We start from the raw sequence: 22873 nt of genomic DNA on the forward strand, positions 1-22873 counted from the left end.
AGTATACACTAATTTTTCTCTGATGAGTGATAGAGAAAAAAATTCCTTAAACTTGAACTTAAGATATTTCTTATTTTTTTCTCTTTATTTCCTGACATTTCATTGCTATTTGTTATTGTCGTGCACCAAGGGTTGTACACGTGATTGTGATGTTGCTGATGACACCAGGAGAGCTGGAGGACTACATTTAGCAGTGTGGGGTGATGCCAGGAATTAAACTGACAAGGTGCTTTGAGTCACATACTCATACCTGATTGCTGGCCTTCAAAATCCACAAAATGATGAAGACTTATAGTGCAATTAAAATCTTAAATAAGGTTTTTGTGTGAAACATCTTCTAATTTTATCACTTTAAATGTTTAAATAGGGAAATATTCTAAACTGTCTGAAAGTTAACTTCTTATATACTGATTATCTTCATTTCTGAACAGCAAGCTCCAAAGCTAATGGGAAGGATATAATTTATATTATCATACATGAGACTGGGACAGTGTAAAGATAAAACCTTATATTTTGTTCTACAAAAAGAAAACACTTGTTTTTCACAAGTTATTTCAGATATTTCCATAATAATTTAAATTTTATTATCCTTTGACTTTTTCCACAATGAAATACTATTAATGAAATACTATTAAATACTAATAATACCTAAACGACTATTTACAGGTATTTAATATTTTATCTTAGTATCCTGAATGGGACATAAGAGAGAGAACAATATAATAGCCTAATATTATCAAACATTTCTTTTATAATTAGATTAGACTAGACTATAGCCATGTAGTATTTGTTTTGTTTTGAATGTTTAGAGCTTACCTGGCTCTGTATTCAGGAATCACTCGGGACCATATGGGGTGACGGGATTGAATCTGGAGCAGCCACATGCTAAGGTAAGTGACTTGCCCTCTACTATCAATCCAATTCTCCCATAATTTGTTTATTCCATATTTTTATCAGGTATACAACAGTCTGTGGAGTGATAGCACAGCGGTAGGGTGTTTGCCTTGCACGCAGCCAACATGGCCGACCCGAGTTCGATTCCTCCGCCCTTCTCGGAGAGCCCGGCAAGCTCCTGAGAGTATCTCGCCCCCACGGCAGAGCCTGGCAAGCTCCCCGTGACGTATTCGATATGCCAGACACAGTAACAACAAAGTCTCCAATGGAGACGTTACTGGGCCCGCTCGAGCAAATCGATGATCAACGGGAGGGCCTTACTTACTTTATACAACAGTCCACAGTGAATGACAGAAGCCATAAATATTACTGAATCATATTATATATAGTTTATATTATGTTTTTTTCTTATAAATACATATAATAAATATACTATCTTTTCTACAAATAACAATTTGTGAGAAAGTTTAATTATAAATTAGGCACAAGAAGGGGCTGGAGTGATAGAATAGCAGGTAAGGCGTTTGCCTTGCACGTGGCCAACCCCGGTTCAATTTCCAGCATCCCATCTGGTCCCCTGAGCACCGCGAGGAGTGGTTCCTGAGTGCAGAGCCAGAAGTAACCCCTGTGCATTGCCAGGTGTGACCCAAATAGCAAAAAAAAAAAAAAAAAAAAAAAAAAAAAAAAAGTGAAGAAACTATTTAAAAATAAATAAATTAGGCATAATAAGAGAGTAACAAAAACTAATAATGAAAGATTAAAATGATATAATAAAGGTTAGTGAAAGTAGTTTTTCCCTCTCACTGTTTCTCAAAATACAATAGTATATTTCTAGAATGTGACTGACCAAAAGTATCTCAAGCTACAAAAAAACCAAAACTGTAGATAAAGGGCAACAACTGTATACATATATTAGCAAAGCAGTTTCAAGAGACTACTAACAATTACTTTAAATATTCACTATAATACGTGAAAAAAATAGCTTACTGTCTCGAAGTGTTTCCCAAGCCCACTGATCATTTTTGAAGAAGAGATGTCGTTTGATTTCTTCTACACCATTTCGCCCTAATCTTACTTCTCTGTGTAAGAGGGAAGAAAAAAAGAATAATAGGTCATTATTTTAACCTATACAGTTTTATTGCAGACACAAACTAAATTTATGCAGGTAAATACATCTTATTATGACATCTTATTATCTCATTCCTACTTTAGACAAACTGGCAGGCTACTGAATGTAACCTGCCCACAAGGCAGAGTCTGGCAAACTCCCCATGGCGTACCCAATATGCCAGATACCAGTAACAATGATGGGTCTCATTCTCCTAAAGAGCCTTGAATATAGCACTTTCTTAAAAATCTCAGGGCTAGGATGAAGGAGATATTACTAGGGCCTGCTCAAGGCAATCGACGAATAACAGGATGGTCGTGATTCGTGAAATACAATCTGTCACTGAACCCTGCAAATATTACAACAATGACTATCTTTAATTTTTTTTTCCTTTTTGGGGCACACCCAGCAATGCTCAGGGGTTACTCCTGGCTTTGCACTCAGGAATTACTCCCGGCAGTGCTCAGGGGACTATATGGGATGCCAGGGACTGAACCCGGGACAGCTGCGTGTAAGGCAAACACCCTACCCACTGTGCTATCGCTCCAGCCCCAATCTTTAGATGGAAATAGGAAATAAATATTTTTTAGAGCTCTGAACTGTTTACTTGGCATATACCATATATAATTAAATCTCTTTCCAATTTAATGAAGGTAGAATAGACAAAATTTAAGTTTTCTGAAATTAAAGACCTTAAATTTGATACATGCATACATTATTTAATTAGTACATGTAACAGCTCACATATTTATCTTCAATTCTGTGTGTGTGTGTGCAGTGACAGGGATCAAGCCCAGGTCAGCTACATGCAAGCAAGTGTTCTACCAGTGAGCCAAAATCCCAACTCACATATTTATCTTTAAATAAAGGGGGAATGGGAGGAATTGGAGAGATAACACAGCAGGTAGGGCACTTGCCTTGCATACAGCCAATCCAGGTTGGAGCCCTGCATTCCATATGGTCCCCCAAGCACAGTAAGAAGTAATTTCTGAGTATAGAGCCAGGAATAAGCCCTGAGCATTGTTGGTGTGGCCCAAAAGGAACAAAAACAAACCACCACCATAATAACAAAAATACGGGGTCAGAGTGATAGTATGGCCAGTAGGGTGCTTTCCTTATATGTGGCCAACCTTGGTTCGATACCTGGCACCTCATATGACCCCTGAGCCTGTCAGGAGTGAGCCTTGATTGCAGAGCCAGGAGTAAGCCCCAGGCACCGCTGGGTGTGGCACAAAAACCAGAGAAGAAAGAAATTAAAAATATTCTTGCCCTTATTTTAATAGGGACCACCTACAGCAATGCTAGGGCCTGGGGCCATTTCAGCGATGATTGACCAGGTTTTGCAGGTTTGTTATTTTGGTACTCAGAAGCCACCAGAGTAGTGTCAGACTCTGTGATGCTCAGGACACTATGTGTTACTGAACTTGATCAAACTCAGGGTCTTGCTTGTCTCCTTTAACCTCAGTGCTATATTTTCTCTTTTCTTTTTTTGAAAAAGTCATACCCAGCTGTGTTCTGCCAGTGATGCTTGGGGGACCACTAGGGTCACACCCAAATGTGCTCTGGAGATCATATGCAGAAACAGGAACTGAACTGTTTGCCTACCATCCTTGGCCATTCAAGCCATTTCCTAGTCCCGTTTTTATTCTTCTTTGTTTGGTATGAACAACTAAGCCCTGCTTTATACTAAGGCTCGATGATACAATACAATCTTATATCACATGACATCAACTGTAAGAAGCATCACTGTTTTTCTGCCAAAAGAAAAACATGTAACCAATTAAAGGACATACCACTGATTGTAAGATACCCTCTAACTTCAACAATGCTAATGTGTTTCTAAAAAAGCTCAGACTCAAGAATGCACAGGGGCTTAAAGTACCTACTTCACATGCATACGTATACATGGTCATGAGTTCAAACCCCTAGTGTCTCATGTGTACTGAGCAAGCTCTTGGCAGCTCTGCTATTTGCAATCCTTGGCATTTCAAGCAGTTCTGAGCTGCACCACAGCTAGGTGTGTGTTAACACTACAAAAAGGTATGCGACTCTCAGCAAGCAATGCAACTGAAAAGATCAGTCAGTCAGGATGTGCAATCTCTGGGGCACACATGTGTAAGCAAGAGTGAACTTCCCACAATCATACCATGTAAGCTGCAACTATGAGTGTGATCCCTGGTAACCACATGTGCAGGCACACAATTAAAAGACTGTAAACCTCAAGGCATGCTACTGATAAACAGGCAAGAACCACAAGCTATGTACAGCACCCAATAAGTATCACAGTTAAAAAAGGTGCAACCTCTGTTATTGCAATAACAGCAAGTATAATTACAAAAGGTAAAAGGGAATAAAAATAAATTGCTACCTTTGTTAGAAAATATCTACTGAAAGAAAGCTCATACACATATACACAAATACTCTTATTTTTTTACTTAATAACTAAGTTACAAATTTAATAATTAAATTTTACAAATCATCTGATCTAGCCATAACATATTAGACTAATATCTTAGGAAGAGCTGAGGAGCCATTACATATTATACTAATATCTTAGGAAGAGCTGAGGAAATGGTTCAGAGTGTTAGATGCTGGAGACCTAGGTTTGATCCCCAGGACTGCATGGTTCCTGTGCACTTTGGGGTGTGGCCACAAAAGAGAAAAAAACAGGCTTAGTCAATGTTTTAAGGTAAATGAACTGAGAAAAGTTATCCTAAGAAAACCACAAAATTATATTAGGTTTCACTGTCATGAATGGTTTTGTGAATGGCAATATTATTAATTGCCATTGTTCAAATACAGAAAATCAGAAATAGACCTTAAAAACCTAAACGATTGGAGAGTCAGTACAGAGGTTATGGTACCTGCCTAGCATACAGCTATGAATGACACTGGTTCAAATCCAAGGACTGCATATGGTGCCCTGAATACTGCCAGGCATGACTCCTGAGCACAGAGCCAGGTCTGGACCAAAACCAAAACAGAAAAAGAAAAGGTGGGGGGTAGGGGGTGGGGTGGGGTATAAAATCTGAGCAGCAAAATGAAAACTTTTTTTAACTGGTAAAAAGATTAATGATAAGATTATATATTTACCTGTCAGTAAGGAAAGCACAAATTAGATTTTTTGCTTCTTTTGAAATGTCATTATCATCAGGAAATGTAAGTGAGTTTTTATGATTCATAATCTTACTGTAAGTTCCAACCAGAGAATCAGCATAAAAGGGTGTATCACCTAAATGTAGATAGGGAAAATACAGTAACAGTTTAAAAATCTGTTTCAAAGATAAAAATTAATGTTTAAAGATTAAATATCAATTAAACAAAAATTACACTTTATAAAAGACTAATACCACCACAAAGTTGCTTTAAGCCTTTAGTTTCTGAAAACACACACACAAAACATTCCTACAAATAAAACCAGTATTTATACTTTATCAGAAGAAGTCAAGGAGTAAGTTGGCAAACTATGGTATAGGTACATAAAATTCTCCTTTACTTACCTACAAGCATTTCATAAAGAAATACCCCAACTGACCACCAGTCACATTCTCTTCCATAATAACCATCACCACCTTGAGATTTTAATACTTCAGGGGAAATATAATCAGGAGTTCCAACTGCTGTATCACATCGTACCATACCTTCCTAAAGAATCGAAAGACAAATTTTGGATTAGGATACAAAATCTCCAATATTTAAAATAATTTTTCTTTTTTTTTTCCTTTTTGGGTCACACCCGGCAATGCACAGGGGACCATATGGGATGCTGGGAGTCGAACCCAGGTCAGCTGCATGCAAGGCAAACGCCCTACCTGCTGTGCTATTGCTCCAGCACCCTAAAATAATTTTTCTTGGTACAACCCATAGAACTCAAAATATCGTAAAATATTTCATCTGGCTATAAAATATAATAAAATCTAACGCAAACTTGACAAAAACAAACAGATCAATACCTCTGTCTGTCTCTGTCTCTCTGTCTCTGTCTCTCTCACACACACACATTAAACCCACTATATCCACAATCATGCTATGGATATAATAGTGATTTTTACAATTTTCATTATTATTACCCAAGTACTGTCTCTCTCCATATATATACATATATGCACATATAAAATATTCTTTAATTCTGTACGTATTATGGATATTTGAGTGATTTTTATTTCACCTTAATATAGAGAAGCATTGTAACCATGCATTATTCCCATTTTCTCAATCTAAAAAACCATCTCCATTGCAGAGAAGTATATAAACGATGCAAATAGATCAAGGTACTAATAACTAATCTGATAAAATAGAATGATTATTTTGAAAATTAGAATTGCCTTCTTCTTGCTCTGAGAAAAACTGGGGACACTGGTGATGGGAAATGTACACTGGTGAAGGGATGAATATTGTATGACTAAATCCCAATCATAAATAATCTTGTAACTGTGTATCTCACAGTAATTATATGAATAATAATAATGAAAAATGTTAATTGCCATTCAATTTAACTATGTCAGAAACCTTGAAGAGACTATACAAAAACTGACTGTACAAGTAAGAGTAGTGAACCAGAGAGCATGCATATGGAAAATGGCTTGAGAGTGCTAAGCACAATGAATATTTACCTAAAATGCATTTTGTTCTGTGGTGTTTTGGGGGCCATATCTGGAGATGGTTCTGTGCTTAAGAATCATTTCTGGGGCTGGAGCGATAGCACAGCGGGTAGGGCGTATGCCCTGCACGCATCCAACATGGCCAACCCTGGTTCGATTCCCAGCATCCCATATGGTCCCCCGAGCACCACCAGGAGTAACTCCTGAGTGCAAAGCCAGGAGTAACCCCTGAGCATCGCCGGGTGTAACCCAAAAAGCCAAAAAAAAAAAAATCATTTCTGATAGGGCTTGGTGGACCATATGGGGTGTGAGGGATTGACTTTAGGTGGGCAACCCCACCGAAAAAGCATTTTTACTTATTTGTTTAATTGAATCACATGAGCTACAGTTACAAACCTTTCATGTTTGAGTTTCAGTCATAAAATGATCGAACACCCACCCCTCCACCAGTGTACATTTTCCACCACCAATGTCCCCAGTATCCCTCCTACCACCCCCCACCCCACCCCACCCCTTGCCTCTATGGCAGACAATTTCCTTCTTACTCTCTCTCTACTTTGGGGCATTATAGTTTGGAATATAGATACTGAGAGGCCATCATACTTGGTCCTTTATCTGCTTTCAGCATCCACCTCCCATCCTGAGCGATTCCTCCAACCATCACTGACTTAGTGATCTCTTCTCTATTCCAGCTGCCTCCTCCCCCAGCTCATAAGAGGCAGGCCCCCAACCGTGGAGCAATCTTCCTGGCCCTGTTTCTACTGTCCTTGGGTGATAGTCTCATATTATGTTATTTTATATTCCACAAATGAGTGTAGTCATTCTATGTCTGTCACTCTCTTTCTGACTCATTTCACTTAACATGATACTCTCCATGACCAAATTTCATGACTTCATCTTTCCTAACAGCTGCATAGTATTCCATTGTGTAGATGTACCAAAGGTTCTATAAATAGCTGTCTGTTCTTGAGCACTCAGGTTCAAAAACGGATTCATTTTTTTAATTTTTGGGTCACACCCAGCGATGCACAGGGGTTATTCCTGGCTCTGCACTCAGGAATTACTCCTGGCAGTGCTCAGGGGACCATATGGGATGCTGGGGATCAAACCCGGGTCAACTGCGTGCAAGGGGAACACCCTACCCGCTGTGCTATCTCTCCAGCCCCCAAAAATGCATTTTAATGCTCTTTCCAAAACAAAAGCTATACAGTTTAGTCATTTATTTCAGTTGGTATAAATGCAACAGAATTATGTTACTTCAAAGGATCTCATATAATGTTTCTCTCTAACCAATAGATTTTCTTTTAAAATAATAAATACAGGTTCATGGTTATTGTTCTGTGATGTCCTAAACACAAATTCAGAAAAGGCAGCTGACTTGCTCCTTATCTATGCAAATGTCATTTATAATGTGAATAGTAAAAATGGATGCCTTAAGTCTTACTCCCAAAGTAACAAGATCTTTTACATGTTGAAAGAAAACTAAGTAAGACATCTAAAGTGACACATATAATTGAAATAGAATTTTTAGAAAACCTAATTTTAGTACTGGCATTATTTAATATTCAGTGATTCTTATGCTAACTCTATTTCTAATACTGTAAATTACAGAGTTGCTATAAAGAACTAGTAAATAGAAATTCAATTTATCCTAACCAAGAGAAAAAGATCCCCACACATTACTACTAAAACATTAAGACCATAGAAATTATTTAAAAAATAAAACAACGCACATCAATTCTGTGCAAGACCAGACAGTTAGTGAATTCTTACGGTATTTTCTAGAAATCACCTATCCTAATTAAAAAAAAAAAAATTAAAATCTAATTATTTAACCTTATTCATCTTCATACAAGTACCAAAATCTGCTAACTTCAAATGTCCAGATTTATCCAGCAGCATGTTATCAGGTTTCACATCTCTAAGGAAGGAAAACAAAAATAGTAAAGTACTTCTGAAACAAGTAAGATGCCAATAAAAATTAGATGAAGCAGTTTAATTTAAAGCCATGAATTCTCTCACTCAATCCAGATAAGGCCACCTTTGATCTATATATACTCCTCATAAGCTTTCTATCTACATCTATTAATCATCACTATGAAAACTCTTCCATATGCTAATGTCTCAGGGAAAACATTCCTATAATACTCCCTTTCTTTTATTTTTTGGTCACACCTAAGGTGCTCAAGGCCTACTCCAGACACTGCTTGAGGGACCACTCCTGGTAGGGCTCAGAGGACAATATGGGGTGAGAACAGAATGGAGGTCAACCAGCAAGCAACACAAATTTCCTACAGGCTATAATCTCTCCAGCCCCTCCCTTCCCTTTTAAGCAGCCTGATTGCTTCAGGGAAAAGAAAATTATTTGAGAGAGACTAACCACAAAACAACAACAACAACAAAAAAAAATACAACTTAAACATACAAGACAGATAAATGCATGAATATACCCAAGACTGGGTTGAGTTACTTCCATCTTTGTGCCCCTGTAAATATACACTGGATTCAAATGGTGACAGCAGAATAAATGAAGCTATTCTTCAAACACATATAATTTACATATAATTATATATGTATGTTATATATTATAGATGTTTAATACTTATTAAATATATATTACATTCATTTATTAATGTTAATATTTAATTAATATATTCCTATAGTATTGATTTGTTAATAAATTAACTTATATATTGATTAACTTATACATTGATAGATTTATATATTAATATTTGATAAATGTATGCAATTTATATATAATTTACTAATTAAGAAAATTTGTATATTTCAATTTTACACATAAAAAGAAATCAAAACCAAATTATCTTGTACATGAAAAATGTCTAACACTCTGGTACATATTTTTAGAATTCTACATTAAAGATACATAATCAAGATTAAAGGATGTTAAAGAACACATTCATATTATCATCATATTAAAATGTTAAAACTTTTGAAGGTTTTAAATTCTGAAACATCACTCATGTCATATGGGAGGAGACAAGGTTGGATTTAAGTGGGAAAGGCTAGGTCAAGTAAGGTTTAAGTATTTTTCAGTTTCTCTTAGAAACAAATAAAATTCAAGACATTCAAATTTTTACCTATGAATAAAGCCCATGGAATGAATTGCATCCAATGCAAGAACGACTTCTGCAGTATAGAACCGCGCCCATTTTTCAGGGACATCATAGTTACTCATTAAGTTTACAAGATCACCACCAGGCATGTATTCCATTACCATGTAAAGATAACGATCGTCTTGGAATGCATAAAAAAGCTGTAAAATGTAAACAAATACAAATTAAAATTAAGCAAGATTGTTTAAGAATGTGTAAAAATACTAACAATGAACATAATTACAACAATAAAATTATTGTAATCGTAAGTATTCAAAAAAACAAAAGAAAACAAAAAACCCCCAACAAGTACCAGAAGATCTTAACACACATAAAGAATCTAATAGATGAGTATCTTTGAAGAGTTTGAGGATGATTTTTACACCCCTCTATCAATATAAACTGAATTTTTTAAGCTGAAAAAAATTTCGCAGTAATTTCAAGAAAGAATGTCTTGAACAAAGATATATTGTAATTACAATTTAATCTGCACAGTACTGTAAAATTTATATCGACTCCACAAGTCTCAAGAAGTTTAATAAATGAGTCTCAGTCATTCCTTATCTGTGTAAGGAAGCAATGCATCAGTGCCTCTGCACCTATAATCCCTTTAAAAAGAAAGGAACATCTTATTTGACTTTCATGTTGACTTTCCAGTCAGGAAATTAGCAACTATTTAAGATTTAATGAATAGACATAAAGTAAAATATATAAACTAGAGGTATACTTCGTAGAGATGAAATGTCCTTCAGAACTGTTAAAAAAAAAACAATACAACAGATGCTCAATAAATGATAAGTCAGTTGGCGGGGAGCAATAACAGCCAATAAAGCAGCAGGAAGAATGCAGTGACTAAAAGAAAAGAAGAGTAAAGCCCACTGAGACAAATCCAACAGAATAACAAATATAGACATATTACGTGACCAGGGTTAAAGTCAGAAGAAAAGCAAATTTATGAATCGACATTTTAAGTAAAAGTGAGATCAGAACTGAAGAAAAACAAGTTCTAAAAAGATGATAGCTAGATTTTCTATTTATGCCTTAATAACTATGTTCTATTTTTCAAGTGTATGATTTTAGCTACATATGGTTTTTTAATTTTAAAAATATATTTTGGAGAAGGAAAAGAAACTGTCATCTCATGGATATCCCAGAATAAAGTATACAATTTTATCATTTGTAACTAAAGAAGCTTTGATAATTTTACTTCACCCTATTTATAGACGATGTATCAAAAATAAAGTCCCACTAACATAACCTCCAAACTTGCCCTAAAAATCATGGTATGTTAATATTTTAGTCTCAATAGATCACAACTTTGCCTCTGTCAGAGGTTCTCAATTAGAGATAATAGTCAGCCCCACCCTCACCCCAGGAGAGACTCCACAATGCCTGAAGAGGAACACATTTTTTGTTGTTATCATTGTGTTGTGGGTTCTGTAGGTTTTAGGATTCTGCTAAAAATCTTAAATGCAAAGGGCAGCCTTTGACAACAGAAACAGCTGGCTCAAAGTTATAAGGCTCATTTACCTAGGAGACTAAATACCTCAACCTGAAAAGGTAAAAAGGTAAAGGCCCTCCTGTTGTTCGTCGATTTGCTCGAGCGGGCCCAGTAACGTCTCCATTGGAGACTTTGTTGTTACTGTGTTTGGCATATCGAATACGTCACGGGGAGCTTGCCAGGCTCTGCCGTGCGGGCGAGATACTCTTGGTAGCTTGCCAGGCACTCCGAGAGGGGCGGAGGAATCGAACTCGGGTCGGCCATGTTGGCTGCATGCAAGGCAAACGCCCTACCGCTGTGCTATCGCTCCAGCCCTAAATGTGTGTGAATATATATGTATATATATTTCTCTAGATAAAACATTTTACTTCGAGAAAAAGTCATTATTGCCAAGCCAAGAACCCTGTTGAACATAGCTGATAAAAACAGACCAGAGAGATAGAATAGGAAGCATGCCGAGTATGCTGCTACCCAGGTCCATCACCCGCATTACACATGCTTCCCCAAGCACCTCCAAGGGTCACTCCTGACCAGAAACAGGCCCTGAGCACCGCACTACCAGGTCTACTCCCCGCAACCCCAATCCCACCATTTTCTTTCCTTTTTGGTTTTTGTAAGGGGACTCCAAAATGAGTGCACACAGTGACTTGGGGGCCTTTCCTGGTGGTACCCAACCAATTATAGAGATGGTTCATGCTTAAGTACTATGATGCAAGGTGGCTTGGGCAGGCAATGCTGGGTCCACCTGTTGGTCAGTGCGAATGGAGTTGGGGCAATGTGGTGCCAGGAATTAAACTGAGACCCTGTACATGAAAGTCATGCACTCCATTCCCTGAGTTATCTTCCCAGCCGTCCAGCAGACTTTTAAGCATAAAGTCTTATTATGAAATGTTTTGTTCTGAGGCCACACCCACACCCAAAAGTGCTGAGGGCTTTGTACTCAAGAATTAAATACAGTTGAAGTGACATCTGCCCTTGTTTGTTCATTGCAGCACTGTTTACAATAGCCAGAATCTGGAGAGAAACTGAGTGTCCGAGAACAGATGACTGGTTAAAGAAACTTTGGTACATCTACACAATGGACTACTATGTGGCTGTTAGAAAAGATGAAGTCATGAAATTTACATACAAGTGGTTCTACATGGAAAGTATCATGCTAAGAGAAATGAGTCAGAAAGAGAGGGACAGACATAGAAAGATTGCATTCATCTGGGGAACATGTAGTAACAAAATAGGAGACTAACACCCAAGAATAGCCGAGATAAGTACCAGGAGGTTTACGCCATGGCTTGGAGGCAAGCTGCACAAGCTAAGGGAAAAGGCAGCTCAGATAGAGAAGGGAGCACCAAATGAAGGGTGTTGGGAGGATCCGCCCAGGATGGGAGATGCATGCTGAAAGTAGACTATAAACCGAACGTGATTGCCACTCAATTCCTCTTTTGCAAACCACAGCACCCAAAAAGGAGAGATCAAAAGGGAATGCCCTGCCACAGAGGTAGGGTGGGATGGGGGGTGGGAGAGATACTGGGATTAGTGGTGGTGGAGAATGGGCACTGGTGGAGGATGAGTACTCAATCATTGTATAACTGAAACCCAAGCACAAAAATTTGTAAGTCTACAACTGTATCGCATGGTGTTTCACCAATAAAAATAATTTAAAAAAAAATTACTCCTGGCGGGGCTCCCGGGACCATATGAAGTGCAAGGGATTGAACTCGGGCTGGCTGTGTGCAAGGTAAGCTCCTTACTTACTATACCATGTCTTAGGCCCTTAGCATGCAAATCTTAAACATCTTCCTTAACCATTTTATTCTAATAACCAGTATGCTTTTTAAAATAAGCTTCATTATAAGCTGTACAGAAAATAATCATAAAATATATGTTAGAAATTTATAAATGGACTATACCCACCATTTAGTTTTTCATAAGACAACTATCCTGAAATTAAACCTTACATAAAGATTCCAATTTGTAAGATAAACAAAACAGAGACCCTCTAGTTGAAGCAGAAATTAAAATGCCAGAATTATAACCTATTTAATTCCTGCTTGCCCTAAAGACTTCCCATGAAGTTTGAATATAACTAATCTAGGGGGTCTTGAGATATATAAATATACATATATATACACACATATATAGTCATATATATGTGTGTGTGTATAGACAGATAGATAGATCAAGTAGTAGAGCAGAGGCATAAAGTCCTGAGTTTGATCCCTGATAACACGTGGGCCCCTAATCACTGCCCACATGTGGCTTCCACAAAAATAATGACACCTTCCCTAGGGGTGGCTTTCACATAAATAACTCTTTGCCCACCCCTCTAGAAAAGGGAGAAAAAGACAAGAGGCAATCTAACCCAAAATTTACATTTATGAGCAAGTAAACTAAGGCCTAGAGAAGTAAATACTTTCGCCATAGTTTCACAGATAGTCAAAACTAGACTAAAACCTTCAATTGCTCACTTATAGTATACTTTTCTCTTAAATGAAAACCCTACAGCCAATGAACACAATGTAATTTGGAATTCTAGCTAACTCATTTTTCCTTAACTCTCCCATTCCTCTCCACAACTTAAATGGAACAAATAAACATATAAACAAGAGTTTCATATTTGAAGAAAAATTTTAATTTCAGTATAAAAAGTATCTATAGTATAAAAACATGACTTCCCCTAAATCAAAGCAGATTAATTTTCCTAACATTTAAATTCTACAGAAACCTTCTTTGATTTGGGTGTACTTTCCTCCTAGAGATGAATCAATAAAATCAAATTTCATTATTTTAAAAAGGTAAGACCATTTTCTAATTATCCATTATTCTCTTTTACTGTTCAAGAAAACCAACTTTCTTACATTTTAGTTACTAAGGAGACTAGCAACAATATCAACAATAGCAAAACCATACCTGAACGACCCAAGGACTGTTAGCAAAGGCCATGATGTCCCTTTCTTCCCAGAAAAAAGCAGAATCTGATCTCTTAATCATTTCAAATTTACTTAGAAGTTTCATGGCATATACCTTCCTGGTAGATTTATGCCTTACCTTTAAAATGGAAAACATAAAATAATGAACATTTCATGAATAGTTAAAGCTGAGCATTTCCCTGAAAAATTAAATCTTTTTAAGACCTTATTAAATAATTTTTACATTATTGACCTAGTTATTTGTATTTTAGAGCAACAGCACAGCGGTAGGGTGTTTGCCTTCCACGCAGCTGACCCGGGTTCAATTTGTCCGTCCCTCCAGGAGAGTCTGGCAAGTTACCAAAAGTATCCTACCTGCACAGTAGAGCCTGGCAAGCTCCCCATGGTGTATTAGATACGACAAAAACAGTGACAAGTCCCACAATGGAGACATTACTGGTGTGAGCAAATCAATGAACAATGGAAGGACAGTGCTACAGTGCTATGCTGACTTCTATTTATAAAACTTACAACTCCAAAGCAGTTTAGATAATGTAAGCATTAAGAGTAAAGATTTCTTATTTGATATGAGGACTTTATTTTTTTTTAAGTTACAGTGAATGAACCCAGGTCCTCATGCGTTCGAGGCACATATTTTACTGCTGAGCCACATCCCCTACTCATCTAATGTTTGAAATCTTCACCTATGGGTGTTTGCAGAAAACACTTCACAGCACTACTATATTTGACCATATACTTTTCCACACCAAAATAAGAATATCAAGGGCAATTTAAAGCAACAATTCTATAAAAATTATATTTCCCCAACAATTATATTAAACTTAAAAGATTCTTTTGATATTACTAAATAACCTACCAACTGGACTTCTCCAAATGCACCTCTACCAATCACCTTCACTACTTCATAATCTTCAGCTTTCATGCGCAAATCTCTAATTTTATTTATTGTGTCTTTATCTGTAAGAAAAGAAAAAAATTGTAATTTGAAATCTCTGAAGCACAGAGTGCTTGTTTTATATTCTAGTTTTAAAGGAATTCAACAAAAATCAGTAGGACTTAATATATAATAATACATGCAAAGTTATAAGACAGAGAAATGGTCAACATGTGAAGAATTATTTGAAATTCTGGGCTGAATTCATTCCCACTTTTAGTTTTCTTTGAAGTACAGCTTAATAGAATGTTTCAGCAAACAAATCCATTATAATGACATAAAGAGAAAAATTAATCAGGTCCTGGTACTTTAAGCCCCTCACATTTGATCTGAGACCATAGGTAGATATTTTAACGAAATTAAAATTTCTTTTTATAAAGTCAATTTCAAAACTCCTTTTTTTAAAAAAACATATAATGTATCAAAAATAAATACAGTAAAAGATCACATACTTATATATCATTCCATTTATTATAGCCTAGGTTTTAAATCAAAACAACAGTGGGAATCACAATTGTTTATATAAACCTGTCATGCTACAAACTACAATAATTTTCAAATCCCCACTGAATAGATGTTCTAATTCCTAATTTGGTCATAGATTAAAATAGGGCTATTTTAATCCACATGGGTCAACACTGGCATGAGATTACATAGAAAAACTTCACATTTCAGAATTGTACAAAATGCAGAACACCTATTAAACTTAAGTTCTAACTCCTAATAAATGCTGCACAAAATATTCTTGTCTTTTCAAATGCACATTTATGCTTTTGTTTGCACATTTTATAACTAATAAATGCAAGCAATAAACAGCAAACTTTGACTCAAGGCTAACATTAATTCAGCATAATGATAATACTTCAACATAAGTTAATTTTTGATTACTCTTCTACTCCAAGATACCCTAGAAAGATGGAGATATGTACATATATAAAGTAACTAATTTGCTGACCAAATATTTATATCTACTATACTGGATCTATCACTGTAAATAAATATATTTGTAAAGGTAACTTTAAAACATAACTCCTGCTGTTAAAAAGTTCAAGCTTACACACACACACACACACACACACACACACACACACGTATGGCACACACACTAAGATAGATAAGTAAGCTTGTCTATATTGAGAGCACTTAACCAATGATTACTACTAAGAAGAAGCTTAAAAAAGGCTTTCTGGAAACAATGAGACCTAAAAAAAAGCCTAAAAAAGTAGTAATGATAAGTTGGTGAGAAGAGAAGCGAAGAGAAAATAGTACCCATGTACCAATATAAGCAAAAGCACAGAACTATAGGCCAGTAGCAATAAAACCACTATTTAATCAGTTACTCAACAAGAATCTTTTTATTAAAGCATAAAGATCCATATGCAAAATGAATGTTTTAAAGTGCTCTCTTTTGCTAATCACTTCCATGACGCAGTCTCTGAGAGAGCTATGGGATCCGCTGGGAACTGACAACTTTGAAACTACTATTATGGATAAGAAACCATGAAAAGTATTAAGCACGATAAAAAATACAGGCAAATTTTACATTCCAGTTAAACCACTTTAGGAAATATGTATTTAAAAGATGAAATTAATAAAGGAAAGACTAGAGGTGAAGATAATTTTGAAAGCAATGTATTCTAGATAAGAGCTAAAGTCTTGAAGCAGGACAATGCATTATGTAATAGCCTATGAGGTTGAGAAAGAATTCCTGGCTCTGGTTATAGGAGACTTTGAGCCATAAACAGGCTATAAAGTCTGTATTGTAGCTCAGAAAATGTATCTGCTGTAAATGTGTGCTAATGGAGATCTTGCTACCTATTTAATTTCATCTACCATATGAACCATAGAAGCAATCTGAGATTACTTGTGATTCACACATTAAGAAGCTGAAAAGAAGACATGAAAGAACATTATTAAGTCTGGTATAAAATTCAATTTCAATCATCAGTATTCATGTGAATTAAGAGTACCTGTCAATGTCTAACACAGTTAACTACAGGCTTTAAATATCTTGTGTTTTCATGTGCTTTATTAGTTTGTCTAACTAAGCCTTTTTTATGCACCATGTATAATTTTAAACTACCATCATTTCTAACATATCTTTAGCAGACTCCACTCGAAATTTTACTTAGTGTCTTCTCAACTTCTTCAAAACCTATTCTCTTCTGGTAGCTGTAGAGATAACTCAAAGGACTGGAACAATCAGTCCTGGAGCCCCAGGATTGATCCCCAGCACTGAGATAGGAATAGGCTCTGAACAATGCCCTAAGTATGGCTTAATAGCACCCACCACCCCAAATATTTTGTATCTTGTTCTACGCAAACTATACGTAGAGGGTAATACTTTTACAACTTCAGACATGGCACTGAATCTTCTAGTAATAGTTAAAAATATGTCTAAAAGTTGTTTGTCTTGTATTTTAATTGCTGATGTTTACCCAATGGGTCTCAATTCCTTCCATGAGCAACTGTCTTGCCAAAAATAGTCTAACAAAACAAATAAAATCTATAAACTCTCCATCATAGATCCATGGACTAGTTTCTTTATGACAGATAGGAGCCCTTTCTCAAAATCTCAACTAGCAACATTTTAGCAATATGCCATAGTTAAGGTGGTTCCCTCCAACCACTGCTGAGAGCAGTACAGGTATTCATAACTTAAAAGAAGAAAAAAATCAAAGTACAGTGGGCGGGGTATTAGTCTTGCATACAGCTGACTGTGTTCGATCCCAGGTACACCATATGATCTCCTGAATACAAAGCTTGGAGTATGCCCTAAACTCCGCCGTGTGTGGTTCCCACTCCCCACCCCTACTCCCCTGCAAAAACCCAAACCAAAAATCAATAAATAGTGCTAAAACTGGCAGCCAAACTGCTCAGTTAAGGAAGTTCTTCTGCATGATTTGATAGTAACTGAAGTATGGATGTGGATGCCAATGAGATGAGCTCGTATGATTTCACTGGTCATGTTTGAAGTCCAATCTTTAACACATTCTTAGTTTTATTACTAGAGTCATGTATAATCAAGTTGGCATTTGAATCAACATGTGTCAAAAATCAATAAAAAGAATCCAAATTTGTAAAACTTGTAAAATCCAAACTTGTAAAACTCCAAATTTTTATCTCTAGTTCAGACTATTCTCTTAAATTATATTTATCTATATACACACACATAAATATATTCAGTTGGTTTATTAAAAAGTATCTACAGGGTTAAAAGCTGACAAAACTCTCTCCTGTTCAAAACTGAAGAGAAAGGTTGGAAAGATAGTTCAATGGGCTACCACTGAAGGGCAAACTTTGCTTTAATTTTTTTTTTTAACTTATTGGGCCACATCAAGCAGTGTTCAAGAGTTATTCCCAGGGGTCAGAGAAAAGTACAGTGGTTATGACAGGGTTGGGGTAAAGGGGGTTCATGTGGTGAAAAACAAAAGAAACACACACACACACACACACACACATTCCTCTGGTCTGGAGAGTTAGTACAGCAGGTAGAGTGCTGGCATGGACACAGCGGATACCCATCACTGGCATCGAGTATGAGCCCCACCAGAAGTGATTCCTGAATGCGGAGTCAGAAATAACCCATTGGCATCAAATGAAATGATGGCTTGAAATAAAACAAAACAAAAACAAATCCCCAAATCACACACACAAAAAAAAACCCACAAAAAAACGTTACTCCCAGATCCTAAAGTATGTGATCATTTAATCTTCAATAAAGGAGCAAAAAATATGACGTGAAATAAGGAAAACTTCAACAAGTGGTGCTGAGAAAACTGGACAGCTACAAATAAATGAATTCAGACCTCTTTCTAACTCCATGCACAAAAGTCAAATCAAAATGGGTTAAAGACCCTGAAATAAGATCTGAACCATAAGGTACATAGAGGAAAACATAGGTAGAACTCTCCATGGTATCAAGGGCAGCAGGTAGAGTGTTTGCCTTGCATGTGGCTGACCCAAGTTCAATCCCTGTCATCTCAGATAGTCCCCCGAGCACGCCCAAAAATTCCTGAAACCAGAGCCAGGAGTAAACCTGAGCATTACCGAAAAAGAAAGAAAAAGAGGAATTCTTCATGACATTGAAACTAGGCATCTTCAAAGATATAAAACTCCACTGACCAAGCAAGTAGAAGCAAATATAAACAAATGTGACTACATTAAGAAGCTTGTATACCTCAAAAGAAATGATGATCAGGAAACAAAGGCAGCCTACTCATCTGATAAGAGTTAATATCAAAGATGTAAAAGGCATTGGTACAGCTTTACAAGAAAAAAAAAGTCAACCCCTTCAAAACATGAGAGAAGAGATGAACAGAAACTTCCTCAAAGGAAAAAATACAATGGCCAAAAGGCATGTGAAAAAATGCTCTACATCACTAATCATCAGGAAGATGCAAATCAAAACAACAATGAGAAATTATTTCACATCACAGAGAACAGCACACATCAAAAAGAACAAGAACAACCAGTGCTGGTATGGATGCAGGAGAAATGGACTCTCATTTACTATTAGTGGGAATGTTGACTGGTTCAGCAACTCTGGAAAACAAAAAATGAGGAACTGAGCTTGCCTAGAAACAAATACAGAAAAGACATTGGCACTCCGATGTTCCTTACAGCACTATCCACAATAGCCTAAATCTGAGAACAACTCATGTGTCCAAGAATAAATGACTGGATAAAGAAGGAATGGTACATATATGTAGCACTGTAGCTCTGTCCTCCCGTTGTTCATCGATTTGCTTGAGCAGGCCCAGTAACGTCTCCATTGTGAGACTTGTTGTCACTGTGTTTGGCATATTGAGTATGTCACGGGTAGCTTGCCAGGCTTTGCTGTGCGGGCGAGATACTCTCGGTAGCTTGCCGGGCTCTCCGAGAGGGGCGGAGGAATCAAACCTGGCTCAGTCAGGCCAGCTGCACGCAAGGCAAACATCCTACCGCTGTGTTATCACTATAGCACAGATACATATATACAATGCAATATTACTTGACTATAAGAAAAATAAAGTCATGCAGTTTGCTGCTACATGGAAGAATCTGGAAAGTATCATGCTGAATGAAGTTAAGAGTAACAGAGAGCGATACTTCAATGATCTCAGAAAAATGGTGCAGTAACAAATACCCAAAAACAATGGAAACAAAGACCATGAGAAGTGGTACTCAGTAGGAAATCTGGGCTGGGGAATAGGATGGGGGTGGAGGGGTGGGGGCAACGCCTATGATGGATAGAAGGAAGCATCCAACTAGGAGGTGGAGGTGGTGCTGAAAGGTAGTAAAATGTTATGTCTGAAACCTTATCAGCAATGCTACTGTAAACCACAGTGCAAAACACACACACACATACACACACACAGTGTTTCAATATGTGTGTGTGTATGTGTGTGTGTATGTTATCTCATACTGTTGGTAAAATCAGACTGGTGGGTGGGAGGTAAATGGGGGTGGGGACATTGATAGAGGGGAGGGGGTATCGGTGAAAGAATCAGTATTGAAACACTTTATGTCTGAAACCTAACCAAGAATGACTTTGTAACCTCGTGATGACCAAAAACAAAACAAAAAAAAAATTAAAAGGAGGGTGGGGGAGAGTTATTTTCAGCTCTATGTTTTGGGTCATTCTTCACAGTGCTCAGGAGACCATGCGGGTCAGGGATCAAACCTGGATGTCCCTCAGACAAAATGTTCACTCACCCTTTCAGTTATCTAACCAGTACCTCTGGAGATATGTTTTGCATGCTGGAGGCCGGGAAGGCCAGGGTTCAATCCCCAGCACATAGTTATCTAAGCACCTGAGCTGGGAGTAGCCCTGGAACACATCTAAGTAGGGTACCAAAAAAATGAAACAAAACAAAAACTAAAGAGACATTATCAGGCAAAACTTCTACGATCAACTCAGGGGTGTTGTGACTTTTTTCCCCACTACACTATACATCCTATCTTTTAGGAAAACATGCTGGCTCTATCTCTGAAATATATCTACAATCTGGACAAATGCTACCAACATCTCTTCCTTAGATTATTGCAATAGCTTCTGAACCCATTTGCCTGTTTCTATGCTTGCCTCTTCATATTCTATTCTTAACACGAGATGGCATTCTTAAAAACACAAGTCAGATCATGTCACTCCTCTTCTAAAAACTCTTTAATGTCTTGCCATCTCATCCAGAATAAAAGTCAAAGATTTTACAATGGCCTACAAGACTCTACATGACCTAGCCTATTTCTTTACTTCTAACATCATCCTACTATTCCCTCCCTTGCTTAATTCACTAGCCACAAAGGCTTTCTTGCTATTCTTTACAAATGCAAGTTATACTACTTTCAAATTATTTGTATTAGCTATTCCTCGATATGCCGTTCTGTTCCTTAAATATTCATCTAACTCTCCAAAATACATCAAGTCTTCCCCCCCACCCTCAAAGGCCACTTTTCAGTGAACCTGCTGCCATTGTCACTCTTTCTAAAACTGAAAAATTCTCAGATCTTCCAAACATTTTCAAAGCCTTGCTTATCCCCCACAGTATCAAGCTCTTTGTTGAAGACAGTCTTTCACATAATATTTAAAATGAATGTTATAATACATAAGTGCAATTTATAGAATTATATTTGTAACATATTGCTATTTGTGGATTATTTATATTTCTTATAAATATACTTATAAATATACTTATAAATACTATTCTAATTTTAAAAATTATCATTGTCAGTTTGTAAATATAGTAAGCCTTCATTAATTCTAAGATCAATAAATATATAATTTCGTGACTATCCAGAGTCTTATTTTTCTTAACCAATTTCTGGTTGTCAACTATGTTGATTAAGAAGATATTGTTAGTTGTTTTGCAGTGTGAGAAACACAGTACATTCAGTAAGCAAATAAATGGGAAACTGAGTGATAGACACCTTAAGTCTTCACAAGCCAGTACCTAGACAACTAGTCTTTTTTTTTTTTTTTACTTTTTGGACCACACCTGGCGATGCACAGGGGTTATTCCTGGCTCTTCATTCAGGAATTACTCCTGGCAGTGTTCAGGAGACCATATGGGATGCTGGGAATCAAACCCGGGTTGGTCTCGTGCAAGGCAAACACCCTACCTGCTGTGCTATTGCTCCAGCCCCCACAACTAGTCTTTAAACAATCACAAATTAATAAAAAGGGCAATGCAGAATGGTTGAGAAGTAGTCACTTCAAGGTTACTAAAAATTTAAAAACCATTAAAGGGCTGAAGACAGTGTATGAGGGTAGGGCACATGTAGTCAACCCTGACTCAATCCACAGCACCACATAGGGTCCCCTGAACACCACTAAGAGTAACCCCTGAGTACAGAGTCAGGGAAGAGATATGAGCACCACGGGGTATGGTCTAAAACCTCCCCTAAACAGTAATACAAAATTAAAATATTTAAAGTATATACAATCTTTAATCTAACATCCTAAGAAACAATTTTTCTTTAAATATTTTTTAAATTAGACTGGGCCCACTCGAGCAAATCGATGAACAACAGGAGGGCCTTTACCTTTACCTATAATTGGTAAATTCTGGAGCGATTTAAAGAGCTGATATTATTATATGGTCATAAATGTTTATATATAATTTATATGTTACTAATTTACAACTCTAATAATAAAATATTTTAAATATAAGAATTCGATAATGTTATATATAGTTACAAGAAATGTTAGGCAACACTGCATTAATTCAGTAATTACATTACTGAAGAACAATTGCATAACTTTCAACATAAAATGATGAATTGAGAGACATTGACTAGAGAGATAGAACAA

The 22873-nt window shown here is 36.7% G+C and overlaps 1 protein-coding gene across 3 annotated transcripts in view; it reads right to left on the minus strand.

The window, feature by feature from the left end:
• ROCK1 (Rho associated coiled-coil containing protein kinase 1) overlaps nucleotides 1-22873 on the minus strand; it is a 122880-nt gene that overhangs the window by 68546 nt on the left and 31461 nt on the right. For all 3 annotated transcript variants that reach the window (XR_008795528.1, XM_056137909.1, XM_056137908.1), the window contains exons 3-9: nucleotides 15004-15104; nucleotides 14128-14265; nucleotides 9705-9880; nucleotides 8440-8524; nucleotides 5503-5647; nucleotides 5096-5234; nucleotides 1882-1973 (exon numbers count right to left, since the gene is read on the minus strand). Coding sequence is in view for 2 of the 3 variants with exons in the window: in XM_056137909.1 (XP_055993884.1) it covers nucleotides 1882-1973; nucleotides 5096-5234; nucleotides 5503-5647; nucleotides 8440-8524; nucleotides 9705-9880; nucleotides 14128-14265; nucleotides 15004-15104 (876 nt within the window). In the remaining variant the exon portion in view is untranslated. The remainder of the gene's footprint in view (nucleotides 1-1881; nucleotides 1974-5095; nucleotides 5235-5502; nucleotides 5648-8439; nucleotides 8525-9704; nucleotides 9881-14127; nucleotides 14266-15003; nucleotides 15105-22873) is intronic.

The sequence above is a fragment of the Sorex fumeus genome, unplaced genomic scaffold (genome assembly GCF_029834395.1).
Source record: "Sorex fumeus unplaced genomic scaffold, SorFum_2.1 ptg000128l, whole genome shotgun sequence".
NCBI lineage: Eukaryota > Metazoa > Chordata > Mammalia > Eulipotyphla > Soricidae > Sorex > Sorex fumeus.